The 24,057-nt window shown below is 47.9% G+C and overlaps 1 protein-coding gene across 1 annotated transcript in view; it reads right to left on the bottom strand.

Annotated features, from left to right (window-relative positions):
- HTRA1 (HtrA serine peptidase 1) overlaps positions 1-24,057 on the bottom strand; it is a 54,186-nt gene that overhangs the window by 19,694 nt on the left and 10,435 nt on the right. The window contains exons 2-3 of the mRNA XM_054436221.2: positions 6,615-6,714; positions 5,989-6,193 (exon numbers count right to left, since the gene is read on the bottom strand). Of these exons, the coding sequence (XP_054292196.1) occupies positions 5,989-6,193; positions 6,615-6,714 (305 nt within the window). The remainder of the gene's footprint in view (positions 1-5,988; positions 6,194-6,614; positions 6,715-24,057) is intronic.

The following is a 24,057-nucleotide window of genomic DNA, read 5'->3' as shown; positions in this document are numbered from 1 at the left end:
TCTGGGCCAGAGAACACACAGGGGATCCAGTTCTGAGAGTTTGGGGAACTGAAATGTTTCCCATGCCAGAAGGAGCTGCAATCAAGAGCTTAGAAGCCACGTCCCCACCCGCCTCTGGACAAAGCCTGGCACAAAATAAAAGCCAGCTTCTACTTCACTGTCTGGCTTCACATTCCCTCATGAAATATTGATTCCTGTCCCCCTAAAAATGGTAAAAATCAATACGGTAATAGAAGCCTTATAACGTCAACAGCGTCTGTGGGGTCACTAGCAAATGCAATGGTAGCCCTCAGAGTTCTCAGAGAAAAAGAAGAGACCACAAAATGCCCAGTACAGAAGGAGTGGGGGGAAAGAATCCAAAATGGAAAAACACAGAAAAAAGAGGGGAGCTGGGGCAGTGCGATGTGCATTCCAGGCTCCCAGGCGCTTCCTTCGTGAGGATGAGTGACAGATGACTCCAGAAGAGGGCAGCGGGTGAGCCCAGGCTCTGCGTTCTCTGATTCGCTTTTGGACGAGCTCAGGCCACTGAGTCAGCGCATCTGACCGTCAGGTTGCCTGAGGAGAACCGGCGTGAGTCACAGCAAGCACCACCCCACTCCACTCCCCAGCCACCGCCACGTCCTGGGGGGCTGCGTGAACCCCCTCACTCAGCTGACTCAGGGAAGATTCGCCATGTGCAGGGCCAAGTTCTGGTGGCCTGGAGAAGAGTGGCCTGCTCAGCAGCTCCCAGGACATGTACAAGGCCCCAGGCCCCTCACCCGCAGTGACCCCCCTCTGAACTTGATGAGGATCAGGGGTGTCGGCCTTCCTTCTCACTGCACCAGCCACCTCAGCAGTAAGAGGACCCTCTGCAAACACAGTGGCCCCAGCGCCCAGAGGGCTCCCTCTCTGGCCACTTCAAACAGGTCTGTGGGCGCCATCTGGCCCGAAGGTGGCCAGGGGGTTGTGGGGGTGGCGCAGGCCTACAGGGGAGGGAGGAAAACCACCTCACAAGCCTCAACAAGGCTGTTTCCAAATATTTACCTGGTTGTTGGCGTCAGGGAAAAGCACTCACAGGAAAGCTCACTGTTTCACCAGTGCTTTCCGTTACCAAAGACCATAGACCTGCTGTAGCCCTGACAGGACCACATGTCCATCAAACTCCAGGCAGGCAAAGCGGGGAGGCAGGGGCGTCTGCAGCCAGCCTGCTGCAGTGTCATTTCCTCATTGAATATAGGAGGGAAGCTCGATGCGGGAGCCCCAGGTGCCTTCCCCTCAATTCCATCCACGTGGCGGGTGCCCTTGCTTCCTCCGGGGCAGACAAGTGTGAACGTCCTACTCGGAACAAGGTTGCCAAGCACCTCCTACCTGAGGACTGACCAGCCGGATGTGCCCCCAACCCCGCAGTCCAGCTGCAGAGATGAACTTCATTTGACAAATCAGTGAGGCGACTCTAAATTGTGATAAATAGACGAGGAGGGAAAAACCAAGAGTGGAATGCAGTTGTCCCTGGGGTGATGTGTCCCCAAAGTGAGGCAGTGGGGTTGAGGGGACTGGGGCATGGGGCGCTACCTCACACAGCTGGGTGGGGAGAGATGTCTAAGGCAGAATTTAATCAGAAGCCTGAAGGACGGGAAGGTTGGCTGCATGAGGAGCTGGAGAGGGGCGCTCCTGGAAGGGGAACAGCCAAGGCCCCAGGGGAGAGCCCTGGCCTGTGGGAAGCAACCAAGGAAGGGGTGTCTGAGCCGAGCAGGGGGGGTGGAGAAAGGAGGGGAGGAGGGGAAGGGGAGGACGGGCAGAGAGAGGGAGGGGTGCCCAATCAGGTGGGACCCTCAAGGTCCTGGTAAGGAGTTCAGATCTCTCTCAGAACAGCAGGAAATCTGCAAAGGCTGTATATAAGATGGGAAGGACATGATTCCAAAGATGCTTTTCTCCAAGTTTCTTAATCAGCACAGCTGGACAAATAGCTGTAGCTAAAGTAACTTTCCCTCCTACCTTCTTCAATATATCCCATTACCTCTGCCTTGTACTCCAGCCTGAAGAAACCAAACTGCTCTCTTTTACTTTTCTCTCTCCCTGTCCCCACCCCTGCCCCAAACTGCTTAGGAAAAAAAAACCCTGCAGGGACAAAATGCCACCATTGGATGAAAGCTTGACATATGCTGCACACAGCCAGTGGCTCATGTTAAACACATTTGGAAAGAGTTTGTAACTGAAGCTGAACTAGTTTGCCCTCAAAGCTGCTTTCTATTAACATGTTTACACGCACACTGTCCCGACTTTCTGCAGCTGGGATTCCCTCCCCAGGCAGGCTGGCCCCAGTCGTGGGTCCCAAGAAAAGGGGAGTTTCAGATTTGGGCAGAAGCACAGAAAGGGATGCCCGGCTGGGGCTGCGGGTGGACACCTTCTCCCCTCCTGCTTGGAGGGAGACAGCAGGGAAGGCAAGAGGGGGCTGGTCCGTGAGTGTCTCCCAAAAGCTCTTCCGGGTCCCAAGACTCAGCAGGCAAAGTGAGCGCACATGTGTCTGCTCAGCAGTGAGAAGCAGAAAAGGAGTCATTTGGTCACAAGCCCAGAAACATCTCTGGCAACTTCAAGCCACTGGAGATGTGAGGGGAGCTCCAAGAATGGGAGGAAAAGCAGATATTAAACTGGACTCAGAAAGTGCAAGAACTCAGGCAGTACTGGGGGCTCAAGAGCAGGGGCTACAGCAGCTTCACCATGTTAGTCTCTGTGGGTGGCATCCAGCTTCACTTTGCGATTCCAAGGGAAGCCTCTGCTTGCCCTAACTGGGTCATGTGTCCACTCCTTGGCCACAGAGGGTAGGACACCATGACCGATGGTCCCACCTACGCTGTCCGACGACAGAGATGTGAAATGCCGGCTGCTGCTGCCAGAAAAGGGGCTAGGTGGGTGGCAAGTGGACGATGACCACAGATGTCCATGGTAATTTTTATTTCACTGAAAATCTCAAGAATATCACGTTTACAGCCGCGCGCAGTGGCTCACACCTGTAATCCCAGCACTTTGGGAGGCTGAGGCAGGTGGATCACCTGAGGTCAGGAGTTTGAGACCAGCCTGGCCGACATGGCAAAACCCTGTCTCTACTAAAAATAGAAAAATTAGCCAGTCATGGTGGTGCACACCTGTAGTCCCAGCCACTCAGGAGGCTGAGGCAGGAGAATCGCTTGAGCCCTGGAGGTGGAGGCTGCAGTGAGCGGAGATGGCGCCACTGCACTCCAGCCTGGGCAACAGTAAAACTCTGTCTCAAAAAATAAAAATAAAATAAAATAAACATGTTTATGAAGGACAATGGAGGCCCCTCCAAGTGAAATCAGGATGCCAGGGGAGGAGCTGGGCCCAGATGATAAGCCACCAAGTTAGTCACTGGCCCCACAGACGTGGCAGGCAGTCTCTCCAGCTTTACTGGGTTACTCTTAAGCGACTTTGGGGGAGGCTGGGCCACAGTCTCATATGACAAGGAGCTGTGTAGGTGATTTTCATTCCTCAAGCACAGTTTCTGCTGGTTCTGTTCTGCCTTCTTGGTTTTCCTGATCTCTTTCATCGTCTTTGTTATCCCTAAGATGACACAAAGCAAGGCCAGCCAGAGCCTCCCCCGAAATAACCCATCATCAAAACAAGGGAACAAAAGAGAAAGAGCTGGAAGAGATGCTGTTACTCTCCCTACTTTCAACTACTATCAGCAAAAAAAAGCAGTTTAGTCAGTGGAAACCAGTCTTTTGTGTGGGTGTCTGCAATTTAATATCCTTTCATTTCCAATTCCATTTTGAAAAGCCACATCAGTTCAATTTTAAATTTCAAGCACCCTTTCGTGGGGAGCTTGAAACACATGTCAAACAGCATGCTGCTGGCTGAAGAGCTAAACTCCCAGGACAGCAGGAGTCAGGTCAGACACACTCTGCAAAGCTCATCTATTGAGATCATTCACGTCTTGCCAGGACACGCCAGGGATGGCACGAGGAGACAGTCCCCACCTTGGCTCAAAATCGGAAAAGAATATCCCCCGGCCAGAAGCAGCTGCACGGTATGTGCCCACGCATTCCAAACACGAAGTTACTCAGTGGGGGCGGTGTCCAGGCCAGCGCCTCGCCTGCACACAGCCCATGCCCTGCTGCTGGCTGCCTCCCAAAGGCTCCATGAGGCTGAACAGGCCCCACGTGTGGCCACAGGCTGTGCTATTCTGACTGGCTCCTTCCGGTGAGACTACCACATCCTGGATACCTTTCTAGCAGCCTGTTCCTAAACCAGATGCACCCGCCTTCCCATGGGCTGTTTAAGGTCAAGCTGTCTCATCATGCCACGGGGCCGGCCTCTATCCCTCCAGCATCAGCTATGGGCTTGGACTCATGGAGCAGTAGCCTGGCTGCCTTAGGAGGGCAGGGTCACGAGGTATTTGCTGTGTGGCCTCACACAGGTTACTAGACTTCTCTGAGCCCCTGTTTCTTCTTCTCTAAAATTGGGATAACACAGCTATTATGCAGATTAGGTGGAAAAGAACAAAGGCAGAGGCTGGCCCAATAGTCCTGTGACCAATAAACACACTTTGAAAGATTAGTTGTCGCTAGAAATTCCACACTGACCTAATAGAAATAACACACAACTGCAGCCTCACTCAAGGCCAGTTACACACACCAGGCACAGAGCCTGTATCTACGCTAAGCCTCTTCGGCCATGCCTGGCCACCCAGCCACAGAGAAGCAACAGGAACATCAGGGAAGGAGGGTTGTAAATGTGTTAGCTGGTGGTTTTCTGAAGACTGGCCGTTAAGGAGCCTAAGCTGGGCAGCAACTTGATGCTATAAAAAGACGGAGAAGGAGACCCGGAATCCTACCACCCAAACAGCACACGCAGAGCTGTTTCCAGAAGGAGGTGTAACCAGCGTGCCATCAAACAGCCGGATTAACTCCACACTTGTCTGGAATTACTCAGCCCACACCCAGGTAAAGGGAGACAAGCAGAGGGCTGGACAAGAGACCCCACCTGGCTCAGCCTCTGGTCTTTTCCTTGGCCAGAGGCAGGATTCCAACCTCCTCTGATTGTTCCCTCCATCTGAAGTCTAGAAAATTATAAGGATGTGAAGAAACTGGAAACCACGTTTTCACTGAACATGCCACACAGCAAACAAAACCTCTCTCATCAACGTGTCGAGTGGGGGTTTTTGATGACTCAGTAAGAAATGGATATTGTCCCAGACATGAAGACTTCGCTAAGCAAATCAACAGAGCAAAAATGATTGCAAAGAGAATATTTAAATAGAAAGCATTTTCAAATACAGCATTTCCCAAACTGATTTTGGTATGTCTCAGTTCTGCACCCCCCCAAAAAGTTATATACTCAAATGATTATAATTTGGGCAAATAGTTCAGTCAACACCCTTTTGTAGGCAAGCCACATACACACTAGCATACTAAAAGCTCTGAGAAGGTCTGGAAAGAAGAAATCCATTAGCTCTGTTTTAATTCAAGGTTTTCAAGATGTTTAAAGTATGAAACATTCTTTTGAAACACATCTCATAACCCCGCAAAACCCCAATTCGGGAGAGCTGGTTTGTTTTCAAAGTAACTGTTGACAAGTTAAGGATGGCTCAGTCTAAAACCCAGTAAATTCTATGTTCATTGTGAATGCATGACGTATCTGTGGAGGATAAATAAAATCTGTAACAAGAGTTGCCTCAGGATTGGGAATGGGAAGGAGACTCAATTTTCACTACTTACCTACTGATTTCTTTACAAATCTATTGCTTTCTTTGACAAACATTTAAAACACTATTTTAAAAACTTTTATCTGGCTCCTTATAGAAGTTTTCCTGAGCCCCTTCCTCTCCCACACCCCCAGGCCATACTCAGCATCTCCTCAAGGCCCTCTTGTGACTGGTTCAGACTGGCTTCAGTGCCCCCCGAGAATCAGCTGCAATCAGAGAGCTCTGGTGCCTTTGCCAAGGGTGTTCCAGGGCATCTGAGAACTCACCTCTAAAGGCGAGAACACACTTACCTCGTGGTCAATTTTGATTAGCGCAATGTCTGCTTTCTCATCCACATCCTTGATTTTGGCTTCATAGGTGGCACCATTCTTCAGCTCAACTTTGACCCGGTGCTTGTTGGTCACTACGTGGGCATTTGTCACGATCAGTCCATCTTCCGACACAATAAACCCAGACCCACTAGCCACCGGCACCTCTCGTTTAGAAAACGGAAGCCTAAAATCCAAAGGAGTACACACTTAAGCCTGTAGCACCTTAAAATGAACGCTTGAGCACATTGATTAATGCGTTGTGCAACAGCCACACACACCTAGCCATCGCTCCTTTATATATCGGGCTTAGCATTTAAAAACTAAACATCCTGCCAATTTTTTGCATGCATCAAAAAATTCCACTTACAAAATATTCTTAGGGAATCTCTTCAGAGCCCGAGGTTCTTTAAACATTTAGACGGGTCAAGAATGTAGATTTATATAGTCGAATAGGGAAAATGTTCTAAAGGAGACACACTTATCTTAAAGTAGGAAGATATTCAGTGACACTTTGACACTTTAATGTATCTCAAAAATAGCTCTCATGTTTTGCTAGTGGCAGTGAAAGCTTCGGAGTTTATAGGAAAAAGGAAGGCTCTCTTTACTTGCGAAACAATTCGATATGAACCACGGCAGGGGCGATCTTCTCCACCACATCCGCAATAAAGTTATATTTATGGCGCAAACTATTGGGATCTTCCTGCCCTGAGAACAAAAGCAAAGAATAGATACTTAATGACACTCTGCTGTGGCCACCTAGAGAAAGACATGGGTTAGAGGAAGCCAAGATGCATGCCCAGCCTTTGGAATTCTGAAGGCAGAGTGAGCACAATTCCCCCACCTGGGCTCAGCTGCAAATGTCCATCCAACTCCCAAAGGAGTGCCCACCCAGGTAAGGCAGTAAAATCCACTAATGATAACCTCTTTGCTCGGGTTCTCTCCTCAATAACCTCTTTGCTCAGGTTCACCACAAAAACGTTGAGCAGAGGCACCAGCAAATGCTTCAACCTCACACCAGCCTCTCCAAGAAGCTGACGGCCCAAGTTTTTTTTTTTCTTTTTTTTTTTTTTTCAATTTATTTTTAGATGGAGTCGCACTCTGTCGCCCAGGCTGGAGTGCAATGGCGCAATCTTGGCTCATTGCAACCTCCACCTCTCAGGTTCAAGCGATTCTTCTGCCTCAGCCTACTGAGTAACTGGGATTATAGGCACCCACCACCTTTGTATTTTTGTATTTTTACTAGAGACAGGGTTTCACCATGTTGGCCAGGCTGGTCTCAAACTCCTGACCTCAGGTGATCCACCTGCCTCGGCCTCCCAAAGTGCTAGGATTACAGGCGTGAGCCACCGCACCCAGCCAAGGGTCCCTTTTTGATGTGGCGTCATCCTCTGCCTGCATCCCTTCCCTGAGTCCTCACCATTACAAAGAAGCAACAACCCTCCTGAGAAACACCGCAGGAGCAAAGAGCACCGGGGCTTTTTCTAGGAGAAGCCCACCAGGCGGGTAGATCTGAGACTATTACGAAGAAACACAAAGGCAAAGGGGCAGCTCCTATCTTTCCCACTGACACCCCAAGGCAAGCTGAGGCCATCGTCTGTCCCCAAAGCAGTTTCCACCATGCCTTAACCACGCTTTCCAACCCTGCCTGGGACATCCCAGACAAAAGGCATAAGAGGTGCCTTAAGACTGCGGGTGAGAAAAAGAGAAAAATCAAACGACCGTAATGCTTTATACCTACAGTCATGCACCACATAACATTTCAGCCAACGGCGGACCATAACACCATTGTTTTTACTGTACCTTTTCTATGTTTGAATACACAAATACTCACCATTGTTACAACTGCCTACAGTATTCAGTACAGTAACATACTGTACAGGCATGCAGCCTAGAAACCACAGGCTCTGCCATCTGGCCTAGGTGTGGAGTGGGCTCTGCCATCTAGGTTTGCGTAGGCGCACTCTAACATTCCCACAGTGATCAAATCGCCTAATGACGCATTTCTCAGAACGTATCCCCGTCGCTCAGTTGCATGACCGTTTATACTACCGTGAGTGGCCCCACGTGGTGGGCGTTTCCAAAGCTACTTTCAACAAAGCTATCACATGTCCCGATGTGAGGCTGTCACCCAGCAGGGCTAAAAGTTAGTTTCCATCAACCAGAGGCACAAACCCAAGGTAACTGATTCAGAAACGGACTGCTAGAGATTCAGGGTCCTGGGCTCCCATTTTGGTGGCACGGGTGATGGCAGAGGCAGTGTATCCCTGGAAGTGCAGGCTTAGCCTACTACTCCGGCTCCTAATCTGTGGCACCTGCTGCTACCTCTTAACAAGTCTCTGCTCAAGCAGGCTGGAGGGGTTCCAGGCTGGTCTGCAGCTAAGAGCCATGCACCGCACTCTTCCCCCTTGGACTAGCTCAGCGTTGCAGAAGCAGGCTCCAGGGACCCGCACTCCTCTACTAGCTGCTCGCTACGAATTGACAGGAAGCTTTTGGAAACTTTCACAGCAATTTCACATGGTAATCTTATGCCTGTTGCACTGAAAAATGAATAACTGGGGCTTGTATTTCCTGTCTCATATTTTGTATTTTGTAGGTATTCTGTGTCTCATTTACCAACAGGCCTGTGTGCCTGCCCCTAACACACATGCACATATACACAGAGATGCACATGTACACACACACACAAACTCACACATACACACTATGCATACACATCCACGCACGTACACACATAAACACACCCACACACATACACCCACGCTCATACACAGACCGTCACATAAACACCTATACACACTTCCACACACATTCATATACTCACAGATGTGCACATACACACAGTCACACATTATATACATACAAACGCACACATACATACACACGCATACACACACACATGCCTCTCTCACCACTAGAGTGGCAACCCTTCCCCAGGCTCTAGGCTGTAAGTAAAAGCTGTGGGACGTCCCAGCCCTCTTGTGACCCATCACAGCTTCACACCCACTGGCTCCCACATCCCTGCTGCGCTGGGTCACCAGGGGCCATAGTAACCCAACTTGACACCATGGGACACACGGACATCGGGAGGACCACCTGCCTCTCCCACACTTGCTTTCTTGGAAGTGAAAGCGCTTCTGTGAACAAAGGGCCACTTTCTGTCCTAGCCCCTGACCTCTGAATTGCTTTATTTAAAGATTGGAATAATCTCCTTTTACATAGCATGGTTTTCTAAGGTACAGAAAAAGATCTGCACTACTAGGAAGAATAATTTAATAAATTCAGGACAGTATCATATTATTATTTTTGCTTTCAAAACCCTTTCATCAGCTGGCTTAATTTAATTTTTTCTACCTTCATGTGGAATAGGAAAATCAGGTATCCTTCCCATATTATATATGGGGAAACTGAGGCTCACAGACTTTAAATAACTTCTCCATGGACACTGAAGTTTCTTAATAGAGAGTATAAGTAACAGATCTTACTTATAAGTAACAGATCTGGGCAAGCCCTCCCAAGCCCACAGTGTCACCAGATCTACAGCTTCTCACTTCAACACTGGCCTCCTACAGATCTGCTACCCTCCCAGGTTTCCAGGTAGTTGCAAATAATTGGAGTGCTCCCCGAGCACTCCAATGGGAGGTGTAAATAAGGGAATGGAAATGTTCCTTCTGAACACAGAGCCTGGCGAATGTCACCAGACAGCTGTAAACAAACGCATCTGGGCTTCCTCAGACCAGCTTCCTGGGGAAAGGCCAAGAAGAGGTTTAACTCTGGCCAGGCCAGCAACACAGAGACAGCGTGGTGTTTCAGAAACTCTCATGAGAAGGACCATTACCAGCGCCTTCCAACTAAGGATCATTAACTCACTTCCTCTTTCTGGCTTCCTGAATTAGGTATGGGAGGATTTGCCCACACCAGGGGCAAAAATGAAGATGGATTGAAGATGGATTTTGCTGGGTAAAATGAGAGGCAGTTGCCTTCTCACACAGCCACAGAAAGTGGTTCCAGGGTCTGCCCATCAGGAAAGCAGCAAGGGAGCTCAAGGAGGATCTGGCCTGGCCACTGGAAGGCCCAGTTCCAGCCTCAGTCCACTGGGCAGCCTCCATTTCCTCATCTGTAAGATGGACCAAATGCCTCTGGAATGAGATGTGAAGTCTGTTCCAGCTCCAACCTTCTATGATGGAATCCCTGTCTCTTTCTCTCCCCAGCGTGCTGCAGGAAGATAAATAACATGCGAAATTTGAGATCAGGTCCAGGACTCTCCAAATTCTGTAGTGAGGAAGCAGAAAGGAGCAGTGGGAGCACAGACCATACGACAAGTCTGACTGACAAGCCTTCGTGGCACATCTCAGATGAAAAAGCAACCATTGACTTCCATTCTTACCATCCCTGGGTGGACCAGTGGCAACAGGAAAATAGAACAGAAATAACTAAACAGAAGAAACATCAACTAACTGTTCAAAGACGGACAAAATGTCAACTGAAAGAAGAAGAAATATTTGGTTTGTCCAAACGCCGTTTCAGAGTGAGGAATAAAAGTTTGTCTAAAAGCAGCTTGGTTCAGTGTTAGATTCCTGTTCCATTAAAAAGGCTTGTCCATTAAACTAGATGGAGTGGCCACTGCCTGATGGTCTACAGACACCCTGGCTGGCCCACCTGCTGTGATCTCAACTGTGGGTCAACTGTCTTCCTTCCAGAGGGGTCAATCCCGATGGAGAATCCCCATAGATGGGCCCAGGCTGGGTCTGCCACTGCCCACTCTCCAAGGGGATCAGGGGACAGAGGGTAGGGGCGTCCACTGCTCCTTCTTTCTGTTTCCCCATCTATCAGCATGAGGAAAAGGCTGGCACAGGCTCTGGCCTCAGATGGACCAGAGTGTGACCCTCAGCAGGGTACTCACTAGCTGTGTGGCCTTGGACGTGTTACCTGACTCCTCCAAGTGTTAGCCTCTCATCCATAAAATGTGGTAACACCATCTACCTCAATGTGTTTTCTATGCTGATTTCATGATTTACTGTATATGAAATGCTTGATCAAGCCATGGCACACAATTTAGAAAGAAGAAAATCCAAAGGACTGGCCACGGTGCTGCTCAGTGGCAACTATGCATAGGTGCAAGCACGTCACACATCAGTGGCAGAGCAGAGAGGTAAAGGGAGGTGTCTGGAGACCCACACAGCCACCTCGGCGCCTCCTAACGATGTCGTCATATCACTGTGAAGGTATGATCCAGGGAAGTTGTGTGGCAGGCTGTTTTTTCTGGCCTTCACGTGTATCTCTTCTCCCTGGCTTACAAGGGTACCCCACAGACACTACAGAAAGGAGACATGGTCAGGTCGGCAGATAACCTAGCCTGCACTGCAGCCCAGGTGAGCTCTTAAACCTGACAAAGCAACCAACCTGAAGAAGGCCAATGTAATGCCCTAGTAGGTAAGGACCATGCCTCCTCTCCATACTGTTCTGTTAAGCCAGAACCGAGGCAGCAGAAGGCAATGAGGATGGGAAGCCCCCTGCAAGTTCAAGGCCTGGCCCTTTTAACTGCTCCTTTATTGAACAGAAAGCTGGAACTGGCTGCCGTTCAGTAATGGACCACACAATGAGGAATGAGAAAGAAACAAAAGGCATAGAGATTGGAAAGGAAAATGTAAAACTGTCTTTATTTGCAGATGATATATATGATAGTCTATATAGAAAAATTCTAGAAATCTACAAATATATGACTGCGTTTATCAATGTCACAGGATAAGAGGTCAATAAATAATTTCACTTCTATGTATTAGCAACAATTGGAATCAAAAATTTTAAAATATAACAGCATCAAAAATAAATATCAAATAATTAGGGAAATATTTAACAAGATATTTGCAAGGTCTGTACATTGAAAGCTACAAAACGCTATCAAAATAAAGAAGACCTAAATAAATAGAGAGAAATACCACACTTGTAGATCAGAAGATTCGCTATTGTTAGGCTATCAATTTCTCACAAATTGACCCATAGATTAAGCATACTTTCAGTGAAAATTCTGAGCAGGAGTTTTTGTAGAAATTCACAAGCTGTTTCAAAAATATATGTGGAGAGCACAGAGCCTAGACAATCCAGAGTAATTCTCCAAAATAAAAAACTGAATGACTTATACAGTGCTACATGATTTCATTTTTAAGCAGAAAAACTGAGTAACTAAGATTTGTGAAATGATAAGTTACAACAATTTATAGAAATGGATCTTTCCACTTACCTAGTAAATATTTATCATTACTGATTTTTAACACAACAAATGGCCCATTAAGAGTAGCCAACATTTCCTGTGACTTTATAGTTTAAAAATTGCCAGGATTCAATCCCAAGATAATAAATGATTCGTCTTATCCTCTTTATAAACTACTAGTCAAGCACACAACTTCATAAATGTTGCTTCCTTGAAGCACATAATCCCTGGAGTTTTACACATAATACTTCTTAACTACTTTCAACAACTTCTTTCAAGGAGGAAGAAAAGAGATGTAGGCAGTGTAGATAAGCTTCAGTCATTATTCTCCAATATGTCATGTTACTGAAAAGAGCAAGGCATTAAGTGTTTGACATTCATTATCACACTGAACAAAATTTGTTGCAGTAAAAATGAAAATCATAGTATGGGGAGTATGAATTAAAGGATAGACTTTTATCTGTGTTTCTCTCAAAAGAATAAGCACAAAATGAATATGTGCTTTTTTTTTTTTTTTTTTTTTTGAGGCGGAGTCTTGCTCTGTAGCCCAGGCTGGAGTGCAGTGGTGCAGTCTCGGCTCACTGCAACCTCTGCCTCCTGGGTTCAAGTGATTCTCCTGCCTCAGCCTCCTGAGTAGCTGGGATTACAGGCACATGCCACACACCCAGCTATTTTTTGTATTTTTAGTAGAGATGGGGTTTCACCATGTTGGTCAGGCTGGTCTTGAACTTCCGACCTTGTGATCCGCCTGCCTCAGCCTCCCAAAGTGCTGGGACTACAGGTGTGAGCCACCGCGCCTGGTCGAATATGTGCTTTAAATACATCAAAATGTATGCTTCTTTCATCTTTAAGGCAAAAATGCCAGGTAAAGATTAGATCTGAGGCAGGAAGAAGCCAAAATCAGGTCCTTATGGTCCTAATTCCATGGTTCCCATAGTGTGCCCCAAGGGACCCCAGAGTGCCACAGAAAATTCATCGATATTTCAGGTTTTCTAGGGAAATACAGTGATACTTGATCACTGTTAGACACCTTGTAAACTAGCTCTAGATCGATCATAGTTTTGAAATCAGATCACACTACATCCCTTTTCATGATTCCATATGAAGTTGGATTTCTGGCAGTCACTGTGATAAAAAGAATGTACCACACAAAAATCAGAGTCGAACTGGAAATGGGGATGGTGGTGTCCAATCTGATTCCAAGATTTGAAAGGTCGTGTGACACCCAACAGGTGCACATATCCCATTCATAAGTAATCATGCTTATTGAACAATGAAATTAAAATGTCTTTTTTTAATGACCACTGTGTTGTAGGGACACAAATACTTATCAAATTGTTTGGACCCCACTAATTGATAAATGGAACTGTTGTGTATTTTTTGGCCTTACTGGGGACCATGAAAAAATGACTGCACTACTGTATTAGTCCATTTTCACACTGCTGATAAAGACATACCTGAGACTGGGTGATTTACAAAAGAAGGAGGTTTTATTGGACTTACAGTTCCACGTGGCTGGGGAAGCCTCACAATCATGGCGGGAGGCAAGGAGGAGCAAGTCATGTCTTACATGGATGGCAGCAGGCAGAGAGAGAGAGCTTGTGCCAGGAAACTCCCCTTTATAAAGCCAACAGATCTTGGGAGACAGGAACAGTGCAGGAAAGATCTGCCCCCATGATTCAATTACCACCCACCGGGTCCCTCCCACAACATCTGGGAATTCAAGATGAGATTTGGGTGAGGACACAACCAAACCATATCCACTACTAAAGGTGCCACCAACCACGATAGTTTGGGAACCTCTGCCTGATGCTCTTGGGCTCTCTGCAGTGGTGGGGCCTGAATCCCTGCATAGGCAGGAGCAGAGGTGGATAGACAGCAAACATCCACAAAGCTTCAGTGTGGAGCCCTCCATCTGCCCTGTGAGGGGCCTAGCAAAGTGCTGTCATCACAGCTTGTAGAGAGTATATAGAAGTGAAAGAGTGAAGCTGCAGCTGGTTGGGGCCACGGTCTCCTGCCCTCCGTCACACATCTATCCCATCAGGGTGGCTGCCAGCATTTGGGGGAAGAGGCTAAGGGAAAAGTAAAACTGGATAATCATTTTGTTTGGGTTAAATGAGATATACTTGTGTGCTTTGAAGTCCCTTCTGTGTCTAGTTAAATTGCTGTATCTATCTTGCTATATGTGTGGCCTCCAGGGACACCCTACTGCCCACTCTGCTGGTTCCCCTGGTGCAGGGAAGAGGGTGGACAGAAGACAGTGAGTGTGTGGGTAGTAGAAAAATATTGAATTGATCATAATAATAATCCAAAAATAATAAAAGTAATAATAAATTATTATATTTTCTCTGTAGTAAATATTACAAAAGCATTGTCACACGAAAAGGTGAGCAAAGAGTTCACAGCCAAAAAATAGAGGAGGAGAGAGGGGTATTTTCAAGACGAAGGAGTGTTCAGCAGTTGGCTTTTTTTAATCGTATTTTTCTGGATTTTGTGATGTTTGTAGTATTTGTCTATTTTCTGAAGTTTGTCATTTTGGGCATTTTCTTTTTTCGATCTATATCAATAATAGTTTCATACCTAATGTTATATTCATAATTTTGAGGGGTGTTTTTCTTGAAGAGGGTATCCTGAATTGTACAAGTTTCAGATTCCATAAAACCTGGACCTGCCAGTGGCAGAAGGTGCCAATTCCTGCTCAGGTGGCAGGTCCCACTGTCCCTTGTCCTCCCACCGTCTCCCTCCAGAGCACAGGGCTGGCTCCCAGCATGAGGGGCACTCACGCCTGCCAGCAGGACACCAGAGCTATGCCTATAGGACATGCTGCCTCGGCCAGACAGCTAGCAGGGACCCTCAGTCACCAACACTCCACGGCCAGCATGGGGGCTTCACTTTAGGGGACCAAGGCAGCTTTCCCTGGCATTCCCATTAGACTCCCAGGCCAGCTCTCTCCCCACACTGGCCAGCAACTAACCCAGGTGTGCCAACTCCCTTCATTGTCCCTGCACAGGACCCTGGGGCCCTGCCCCTGTTCTTGGTTCTGTCCCTTGTCCCTTCTCCCTGCAGAGCTTCCTGCCCTCGCCCGCCCTGATGTGGCAACTTGGGTTCACAAACGCAGAGCATCCGGGATGGGTAGGAACACCAAGTTGTACTCCAACCCACACACGTTCTCCGTGGGGCCACCCACGCTAAGAAAGGTCACACCTTTCGGCTCTAAGTTAATGCGTCCATGCCCACTTCTGCCCCTTACAGCTGTGTGACTTCAGACCATGAATGTCCCTGCTTGAGCCTCAGTCTCCCTTTCCGTAACACAGAGCTGATATCACCTACTCCACAGGGCTTGGGAGTTCTAGGTGAGATTGTACATAAAGCACTAAATATCATGCCCCATCTTCAAGGCCAAGGCTACCTGGGTTTCCGTCTCCCAGCTCTCAGCCCAGAGCCGGGTTCCCACATTCCTCCCAGGTGCATTTCAACACCTCCAACTGGCTCTTCTCAAGCTTCTGAAGCTTCCAAGAATCCCACTCTATGCCAATTCAGGTAGGCCTCACCTCTGTCTTCAGTGTCTCCTCCTAACTGACAATGCCACTTTGGGGCGCATAAACTTCCTGCAGGATCCCCACAGCCATCTCCATCTCCTCGGGCCCACGATCCCCTCTCATTCACCATGTGGCACTGATTCCTCCACTCTCCCCAAGACTCCTTAATGCACGCTCCCACCCTGCAGACCTCTCCCCACACTTCCAAAGTGCTCCACTCCATCCCTCTGCATTCCTGTCTCTTTTCCTTCCGGCCTGGATGATCTCATTCTCCTCGCCTCCAGCTAGTCAAATCCCACCCAACCTTCAATGTTAGCAATAAAATAATATTATCAATAAGAATAATAGGATCTATTTATTGTAGAGCATCTACTATATGTCAAGCCCAATAATAGGCACAAATGTTATCTCTAATTATTCCTGCAAGCCTGCAAGCCTGCAGGGTGCATCTTATCACCAGTCTAGAGAAAGATGAAAAAAAAAGGATCAGAGAATTAAATGATGTTGCCCAAAGCCTCAGAGCTGGCGAGTGGCAAAAGCAAGAGCCTAACCCCGTCCGTCTGGCTCCCAGGCTGGCCTCCCTCCTTGGTCCCCGCCTTCTCAGCCAGCCTCCAGCCCCCCGCAGCCCACACCATTGTGGGAACATGCTTCACACTTGGGGAGATCAGGGCCAGGACGCAGGATTAACAATCTAACCTTCCCTTCCAGCCAGAACAATCCCCCCTTCCAATTTCTCAGCTGAGTTGATACGTAAAGCTAATTTGGAAAACAGAACGCAGTGTATTCGAGGGAAAAGAAATGAATCCTCCTTTATTCACAGGGAACAGCATGTTCCCAAAATTCAAATCAGTTGCAAGAGCAGATTGATCCAATCAATGGCATTTTAATGCACTGTCCTAGATTCAAGACTAGCTACATAATATGCAGTACCCAGTACAAAATGAGTATGTGGGGCCCTTTGTTCAAAAATTATTAAGAATCTCAAGACAGCATTAAACAGCAGAGCATTAAAACAGGTGCAGCACCCTTCTGAACACTGGGCAATGTGTGACTGCACAGGTCCATGCCCATGGGGCCAGCTGTGCCTGCATTTCAAATTCATTTGATTTAATACCCCAAATCCAGATTTAGTACAGAAAAGCATCTCAGGAGCTGCTCAGGTGCTACTGGAGATGCTGCCTTAATCTGGTCAAACTCAACTGGGCACGGTGGCTCATGCCTGTAATCTCAGCACTTTGGGAGGCTGAAGCAGGCAGATCATGAGGTCAGGAATTCGAGACCATCCTGGCTAACACGGTGAAACCCCATCTCTACTAAAAACACAAAAAATTAGCCGGGCGTGGTGGCAGGTGCCTGCAGTCCCAGCTACTCCGGAGGCTGAGACAGGAGAATGGCGTGAACCTGGGAGGCGGAGCTTGCAATGAGCCAAGATCGCACCACTGCACTCCAGCCTGGGCAACAGAGCGAGACTCCGTCTCAAAAAAAAAAAAAAAAAAAAAAAAAAATCTGTCAAACTCAGGAGCCCAGGAGCAGTCTGCAGGGGCTGACACAGTCCCCCACCTGCAGGGAGGCAAGGTACCCACCCTCCCTGCAATGCCAGGACAGTGCATACTCCAGCCAAGGCAAGCTGTGCAGCCCAGGCAAGCCCCTCATGCTGACGCTTCCTCACATTTACATTCTAATTTCTCTTCCAGTTTGCAAATCACTTGTGATTCCTCGACTGATTTCTTCCACTTTAAATACCAGCAAAGGTATTCCTACTTTAAAGATTACAAATAAGAATACAACCCAGTACCAACTGTTGCCAGGATTCAGGGTTAAGGATGAGATGTGAAGACAGAAACTCAGCCAAAAATATGGCTGGATTGGGCCAGTGTCTGCTCATCAGGATGGAGGCCGGGATGAGCTAAGACACTGGGCAGGTCCGTCAGCGGCAGCTCATCCGCCTCCCCTGTCCCAGCCTCCCTTCCTTCTGCCATGTGGGTCTGGGCATAAGTGACAAGAAAATAAAAGTTCTTTCAAAGGCAGGAGCACAAAATGCATCATGCAGAGGTTGGAAATTAAGGCCAATGGATAGCATGTTCCATCCGCACTTGAAGGGCCAGGCAGCAACCTCTCGACCATGTAAGGACAAGGAGAAGTAACTGCGCAGGAGATGGCCTGCTGGGCCCCCACTGCTATATGCTCAAAGTCCTGCCCTAAAGCCTGGGACATTTCTCCTGGTCGCCTGCAGACACACTGCCACTCTCTCTGGCAAGGCTGCTAGACACCAGTCAGAAACTGTAAATAAAGAAGGCCAGCACAGCAGGCCTCCAGTGCGGTGTCAGGAGAACTTGGAATAATCTTTGGGAATAGCTCAGTGAAGTCTGGGACAGACTCCTCAGCTGCCATCAGTACTTTCCCAGCCCAGCAACCCAGCAGGATTGAGGTCCAGCCTCAGGGCCTCATCCTCCAGGTGCCAGCAGGTTTTGGGAGGTCCAGAATCCAGTGACTCCCAGAATTTCCTGGGGTGTATGTGGGGGGTACATGCTGGAGGCCTCATCTTCATCTTTAGGACATCTGAGGGGCTCATCTTATATTTCTTTGGCATCCCCTTCAGCCCTGAGCATGGCTAAATTAAAAGTAACTACAGGCCGGGCACGGTGGCTCACACCTGTAATCCCAGCACTTTGGGAGGCCGAGGTGGGTGGATCACAAGGTCAGGAGATCGAGACCATCCTGGCTAACACAGTGAAACCCCATCTCTACTAAAAATACAAAAAATTAGCTGGGCGTGGTGGTGGGCGCCTGTGGTCCCAGCTACTCGGGAGGCTGAGGCAGGAGAATGGCGTGAACCTGGGAGGCGGAGCTTGCAGTGAGCCGAGATTGCGCCACTGCACTCCAGCCTGGGCAACAGAGAATCCGTCTCAAAACAAGTAACTATAAAGAGGCTACTTGCTGAATAAATAAATCCAGACCCAAATGCAGATGGGACTCCCAGGAGGAAACGACACACCGGGAAACTTATCGGCAGGTGCCCAGGGCCACTCTCATCCACTTGGTTCCACTCACTGCTCAGCAGCTTTACAGAGAGGCGGGGGAGAGCAAATGCAGTCAGGGCTGGATGCAAGCTCAACCATCCCTCTAGCGCCCACCTAGAAGGCCCTCCCACCTGCATTTCTGATGGGGCAGGGGTGCAACAGCAAAGACAAAGCAGAGAATGCAAGGGCTGCAGGCCCAGGGCAACTGGGACCCAGTGCCTGCAAATGGCCAGTCGCTGGGTGGCAGGAAGAGAGGACCTGGAATATTGATCTTTACACGAAATGCAGGGTCCCCACCACTGAACTTTAGCTGTCAGGACTGGAATGTGGGCTCCACCCCTCTGGACGAGCCACAGGCACCTGAGGGCAAGTTGGATGCCTGCAGCAGGTGTGAGTAGGCCTGTCCAGACAGGACCCAGATGGAGGCAGGTGGTTAACTAACCTGATGCTGTGCAGCTGGGGAGAGGGGCTGGTCCACGTTCGGGAGGCCAAGGATGACCCTTCCCTAAGAAAAGCTCCCTTTGTGAGGTTTCTCGCTGAATTTGAGAATGATCATGAGAAGCACAATGGGAGCAGGCAGAGGAGTGGGGAAAGACAGCACGTGGGCTGCATTTAAATGAGCCGTGAACTGCAGAGAAACACAGAGCCCTTCCTCCTCCTCCAGGGAACTTGGACTATGTTCTCTCAGAGGGTCAGGAGAGAAATCAATTTTAAAAGGTTCCCTTCATGCCAGTGAGGCATGAAGGGAAAGGGGATGGGGCCTCCTGTCTGCAAGAGGGGTTGCCTGGGAAAAGAAAAAGACGCATATATGACCCAGTGAATGCAGCAAAGCTGCCCCACAACACTCATTTCTTTCCCAAGTTTTCAGTTTGAGTGGCTGCACGCTGTCTGCCCCGCTCCATTAAATTCCAAGGAAACTTGTCAGCCACGGCTCCAGCCCAGAGCCCGGCCCAGCACTGGTCTGGGGCATCGAGGCAGCAGAAACAGAAGCGAGACCTTGCACATTCCGGGAAACCAGACCCCCATTCTAATCGCTGCTGCTGGTACTGCACATTCCAGGGCGCTGGGGACATGGGCACAGAGGGGCCTGTGCGACTGGATTTCCTCGAGTTCTGCAAAGAAAATGCACAGGAAGGACAATGGCATTGCTAAGTGGTGGCCCAGGCAGCCAGCTGAGGTCTAAAGGAAACCTGAAACCCTATGCACCATCAGGGCCGCTGTCTGCAAATCTAAGGAAAGACATGGCCAATGGTCCTCAGACCTACTCTTGTTAAAATACACTGAATTCACAAGCAGGAATTATTATTTGTTTAAAAAGGCTAAAATCTGAATGATGAATGACCACGCTCTGTCTTTTGTATAGTAACAAAGAAATGAAATTCAGGAGAGTTTCGTGTGGCCTCTTTCTTTCCTTTTAATGAATCAAGGAGGAAGAGGCGGGGGAGCCGGGAGCCTGGCCTCGACTTTCAGCACGCATTGGCACTTCCAAGTGTTGGCAGCCCCTCTCTTTCCGGGACAGTCTCCCAGACGGCTCCAAGTGGGAAAAGCTCGCCGGACGCCAGACCTCAGGCTGCTCCCCCGTCCTGCTTGTCCCGGGTGCCTTGAGCAGTAACTGTTGCAGGGGCTGGGCCAAGACTACAGCAGATGGTGCCTGGAAAAGTCTGTGGCAGGTGAAGTGAAGGAGGAAGACGTACCCAAACAAGGCTAAGGCAGTCTCTCTCAAATAGAGCAGATTTGAAACATGCTTTTGGGGGGCACTTGGCCAGCTGGCTGTGAACCCCTCACTGTGCTGTCAGTCACAAGCACAGCCTAGATCTGCATCTTTGGCTTTACTGGGAAAAGATGCCTTTTCCAGAACAACTATGTTGTTGTTTATGTTGTCTATGTTTAAAGGCGCCTGTCATTGAAAATCACTTTTCAGACTCACTGGCAAAAAAAAAAAAAAAAAAAGGAAATCGTGTTTTTCAGTCCTTGCTTGGATCTATCCTTGCTTGGATCTATGGTGAGTGCTTGGGTTTGATCGGTGTTGTTACATTTGATAGTCTTTTCTGGCCTATTTTATGTATTAGAGAAAAGCTTCCAATCAATTCCACTGCACAATTTTTTTTTCAGATGCCTCCTGAATGCCCAACATGATGTGTCTATTATTATCTTCGGGGAAACAGCTGACTGCTCGGTTCACAAAAACACCATTAACTTTGCTCTTGATAAGCGTCTGGCTCCGGTCCTGACCTTCGCAGATTTCTCAGCTGGGTTCGCTTCCTGCGCCAACTCCTCAACATAGGTTGTTATGTCTGGAGCTGCCGGGGTTGTTCAGTCTCCCTAGCCCTCCAGCCTCTGGCCGCGGACTGGGAGGCAGTGCCCACCTGGGTTGAGTCTGCCCCCCGGTGCAGGAGGAGGGCCTGAGGCTGCAGAGAGGCAGAAGAGACACCAGGGAGGGAGGTGATGGTGAACGAGCCCCTGTATCAAGGAAGAGACCAGTTCTTCCAAGCAGTACCCAGCCCCCATGCGAGGGGAACTTGTGAAACAGAGACAGATGCCAGAAGGAAGCTTTGGCTCAAATAAGAAATGAAGAGTGGTCCTGGACCCAAAACAAGCCACTTCCCCTTCCTGGGCCTCAGTTACCTCAGTGGTAAGATGAGGGGGTAGGCTAGATGGTTTCCGACATCCTTTCCAGCTCCAAAAAAGTTCTATGATCTAATAAATCTGAAAAGTGCATTTCCTCATGTTTTCCTTTCAGTGCATAATCCCCATCCGTATAGAATATTCTTGGTTTTAATGCTAGCTTCCTGAGTCAGGTGCTACAGTTTCTTCCAGTGGAACCAGTCAGGATCGCCTCCACAGTTTAGACTTTCGCAGTGACTTTCCGGGCTGAAATTAGGATTCCCCATCAGGGAGGGGAGATAAAATAGAAGTCTGGTCTCCCTGTATCCATAAAAAGGCATATTTTTAATCATAAAATGAAATGAAATAATGATCCACGCTACAATGTGGATAACCTTGAAAACATTATGCCAAGAGACAGAAGTCAGTTACGTATTGTTTGATTCCATCTATATGAAATGTCCAGAATAAGCAAATTCATAGAAATAGAAAATGAACCGGTGGTTGCCTAGGGCTGGGCAGAGGAGAAGTATGGGGTGGCTGCTAATGGATACGGGGTTTCTTTTTACGGTGATGAAAGTGTTCTGGGGCTGGTAGTGATAGGTGCATGACTGTGAATACATAAGAACAGCAAATTGTACACTTTAAAGGGGTGAATTTTATAGTATGTAAATTATCTCTCAATAAAGCTGTTTTAAAAACAAAAATAATAATGTTCTTTGTTTCTTTTTACTTTTTTAATGTGACTACTAGAAAATAATTTTGTATATGCAGCTCCTGTTATACTTCTGCCTGTGTGTACAAAACATTTGAATAAATATTTTCATCACTTTTCAAAACAGACCAAATCAGTCTGGCCTCCTCCCACATCCTGGACAGAGCTGGCATCCGAGAGTCTCAGCGCAGCGAGCCCTGGGCTGGGCTTCCTGAGACCCGGCTTCTCTGTCGCCTCCTAGCTTGTGACCTCCAGCCTTCAGGTCACCTCACTGGTCCCAGGCTGCTCGCCTGAGACACGAGTGTTAGAAGGACGAGCTGACAACCACCCAAGCCCCTCCCAGGTGAGACTGTCTGTGATCACAACTCACCCCCTCCCGAGGTAGAACCAAATTTTAAAAGTGCTCGTTGTTCTACCCCAAACACTGCTCAATTCTAGGAGCAATCAACCTGAGAATAAAAGTAACCTGTAAGACCAAAAAAGGAATCTAACAGTGAGCAGAATGGCTGGGGTTTGCCACCATCTTCTTCCATTATTCCTGAAGGATTGCTTTTGGGAGAATTTCTTTCAGTGACTTACGAGGTTGAAATTCTAGAGCTGATGGCAACAAATATGGCTACAACCCTTCTGGAAAATAATTTGGCAATTTATACCAGATCCATACAAATTTCATATCCTTCTTTCCAGTTTTTGTACTCCTTAGTACCTCTCCTAAGAGAATGACCCTAGATACAGAAATAGCCATAAACATGAAAATGTCCATCTCAGGATTGTTTAACATCGCAACTTTGGCCCAAATGGATGTGAACAGGGGAACAGTTAACTAAATGGTGGCAACACTTGGGACAGAAATGATGGAATTAGGCCAGGCATGGTAGCTCATGCCTGTAATCCCCACACTTTGGGAGGCTGAAGCAGGCCAATCACTAGAGGCCAGGAGTTCGAGACCAGTCTGGCCAACATGGCGAAACTGTCTCTACTTAAAAATATAAAAGGTAGCTGGGTGTGGTGGTGCAGGTCTGTAATCCCAGCTACTGAGGAGGCTGAGGCATGAGAACTGCTTGAACCCGGGAGGTGGAGGTTGCAGTAAGTCAAGATCGTGCCCCTGACTCCAGCCTGGGTGACGGAGCAAGACTCTGTCTCAAAATAATAATAATAATAATAATAATAGTAATAAAGAAATGATATTTCTGGGGAGATGGTGATGGTGAAATATGAATCTTCTTTTCTTAATTTTTCATAGGATTAAATTACATTTATAATTTTAAACAATTGAGTAGTACAATATGTCATCAAATGTATAAATGCATTTTCCATCATGTCTAAAAAGTACAGAGAAAAGATACAAAAAAAAGAGTCTTTATGCTAGGAGAGGAAAAACTTGTATATTCTGCTCGAAGAAAATCTAACCACAGCTGAAAAGACATGAAAGCATCTCAGTCCTCATTCCATGTGTCCACCATGATATTTATACTGTTATTTTCCCTTCAGCAAAATTATTATAATTACCATTCAAAGGCATTTATATGTGCTTATAACTCTTGAAGGGAGACATCAGTCATCAGATGAATAGTCTTTTAGTCATCTCCTAACCCAGGGAAATTATTTTAGAGAGAAGAAGGGAGAAGGGTTTTCTGCAACCTCATTTTGATTAGAGAGACTAAGGGAACAAGGCCTGTTTCTCCAGCCTTACAGGAAAACCATGAGCATGGACCATGGCCTCTCCCAAACACCTAACTGCTGCAACAGGAGGATGCGGCTGAGATGGGGAGGGCTCAAAGGCTCAGCCCTGGGTCTCAGGACAAACAGACTCCACACTGGCCCCTACAGATGAGCTGTGCAGCTTGTGAGAGTCATGTTCCCATTGGCTCCCTCAGTTTCCCCACCTGTGAAGTGAAGGGTTGAGCTCTAGGACCTGCCAGGACCCTTCAGCCTCAGGTTTCATACTCTGGGATTCTGTCT

The sequence above is a fragment of the Pongo pygmaeus genome, chromosome 8 (assembly GCF_028885625.2).
Source record: "Pongo pygmaeus isolate AG05252 chromosome 8, NHGRI_mPonPyg2-v2.0_pri, whole genome shotgun sequence".
NCBI classification, from domain to species: domain Eukaryota; kingdom Metazoa; phylum Chordata; class Mammalia; order Primates; family Hominidae; genus Pongo; species Pongo pygmaeus.
Note: the sequence above shows the minus strand (reverse complement) of the source record. Positions and strands in the feature narration are given on the sequence as shown.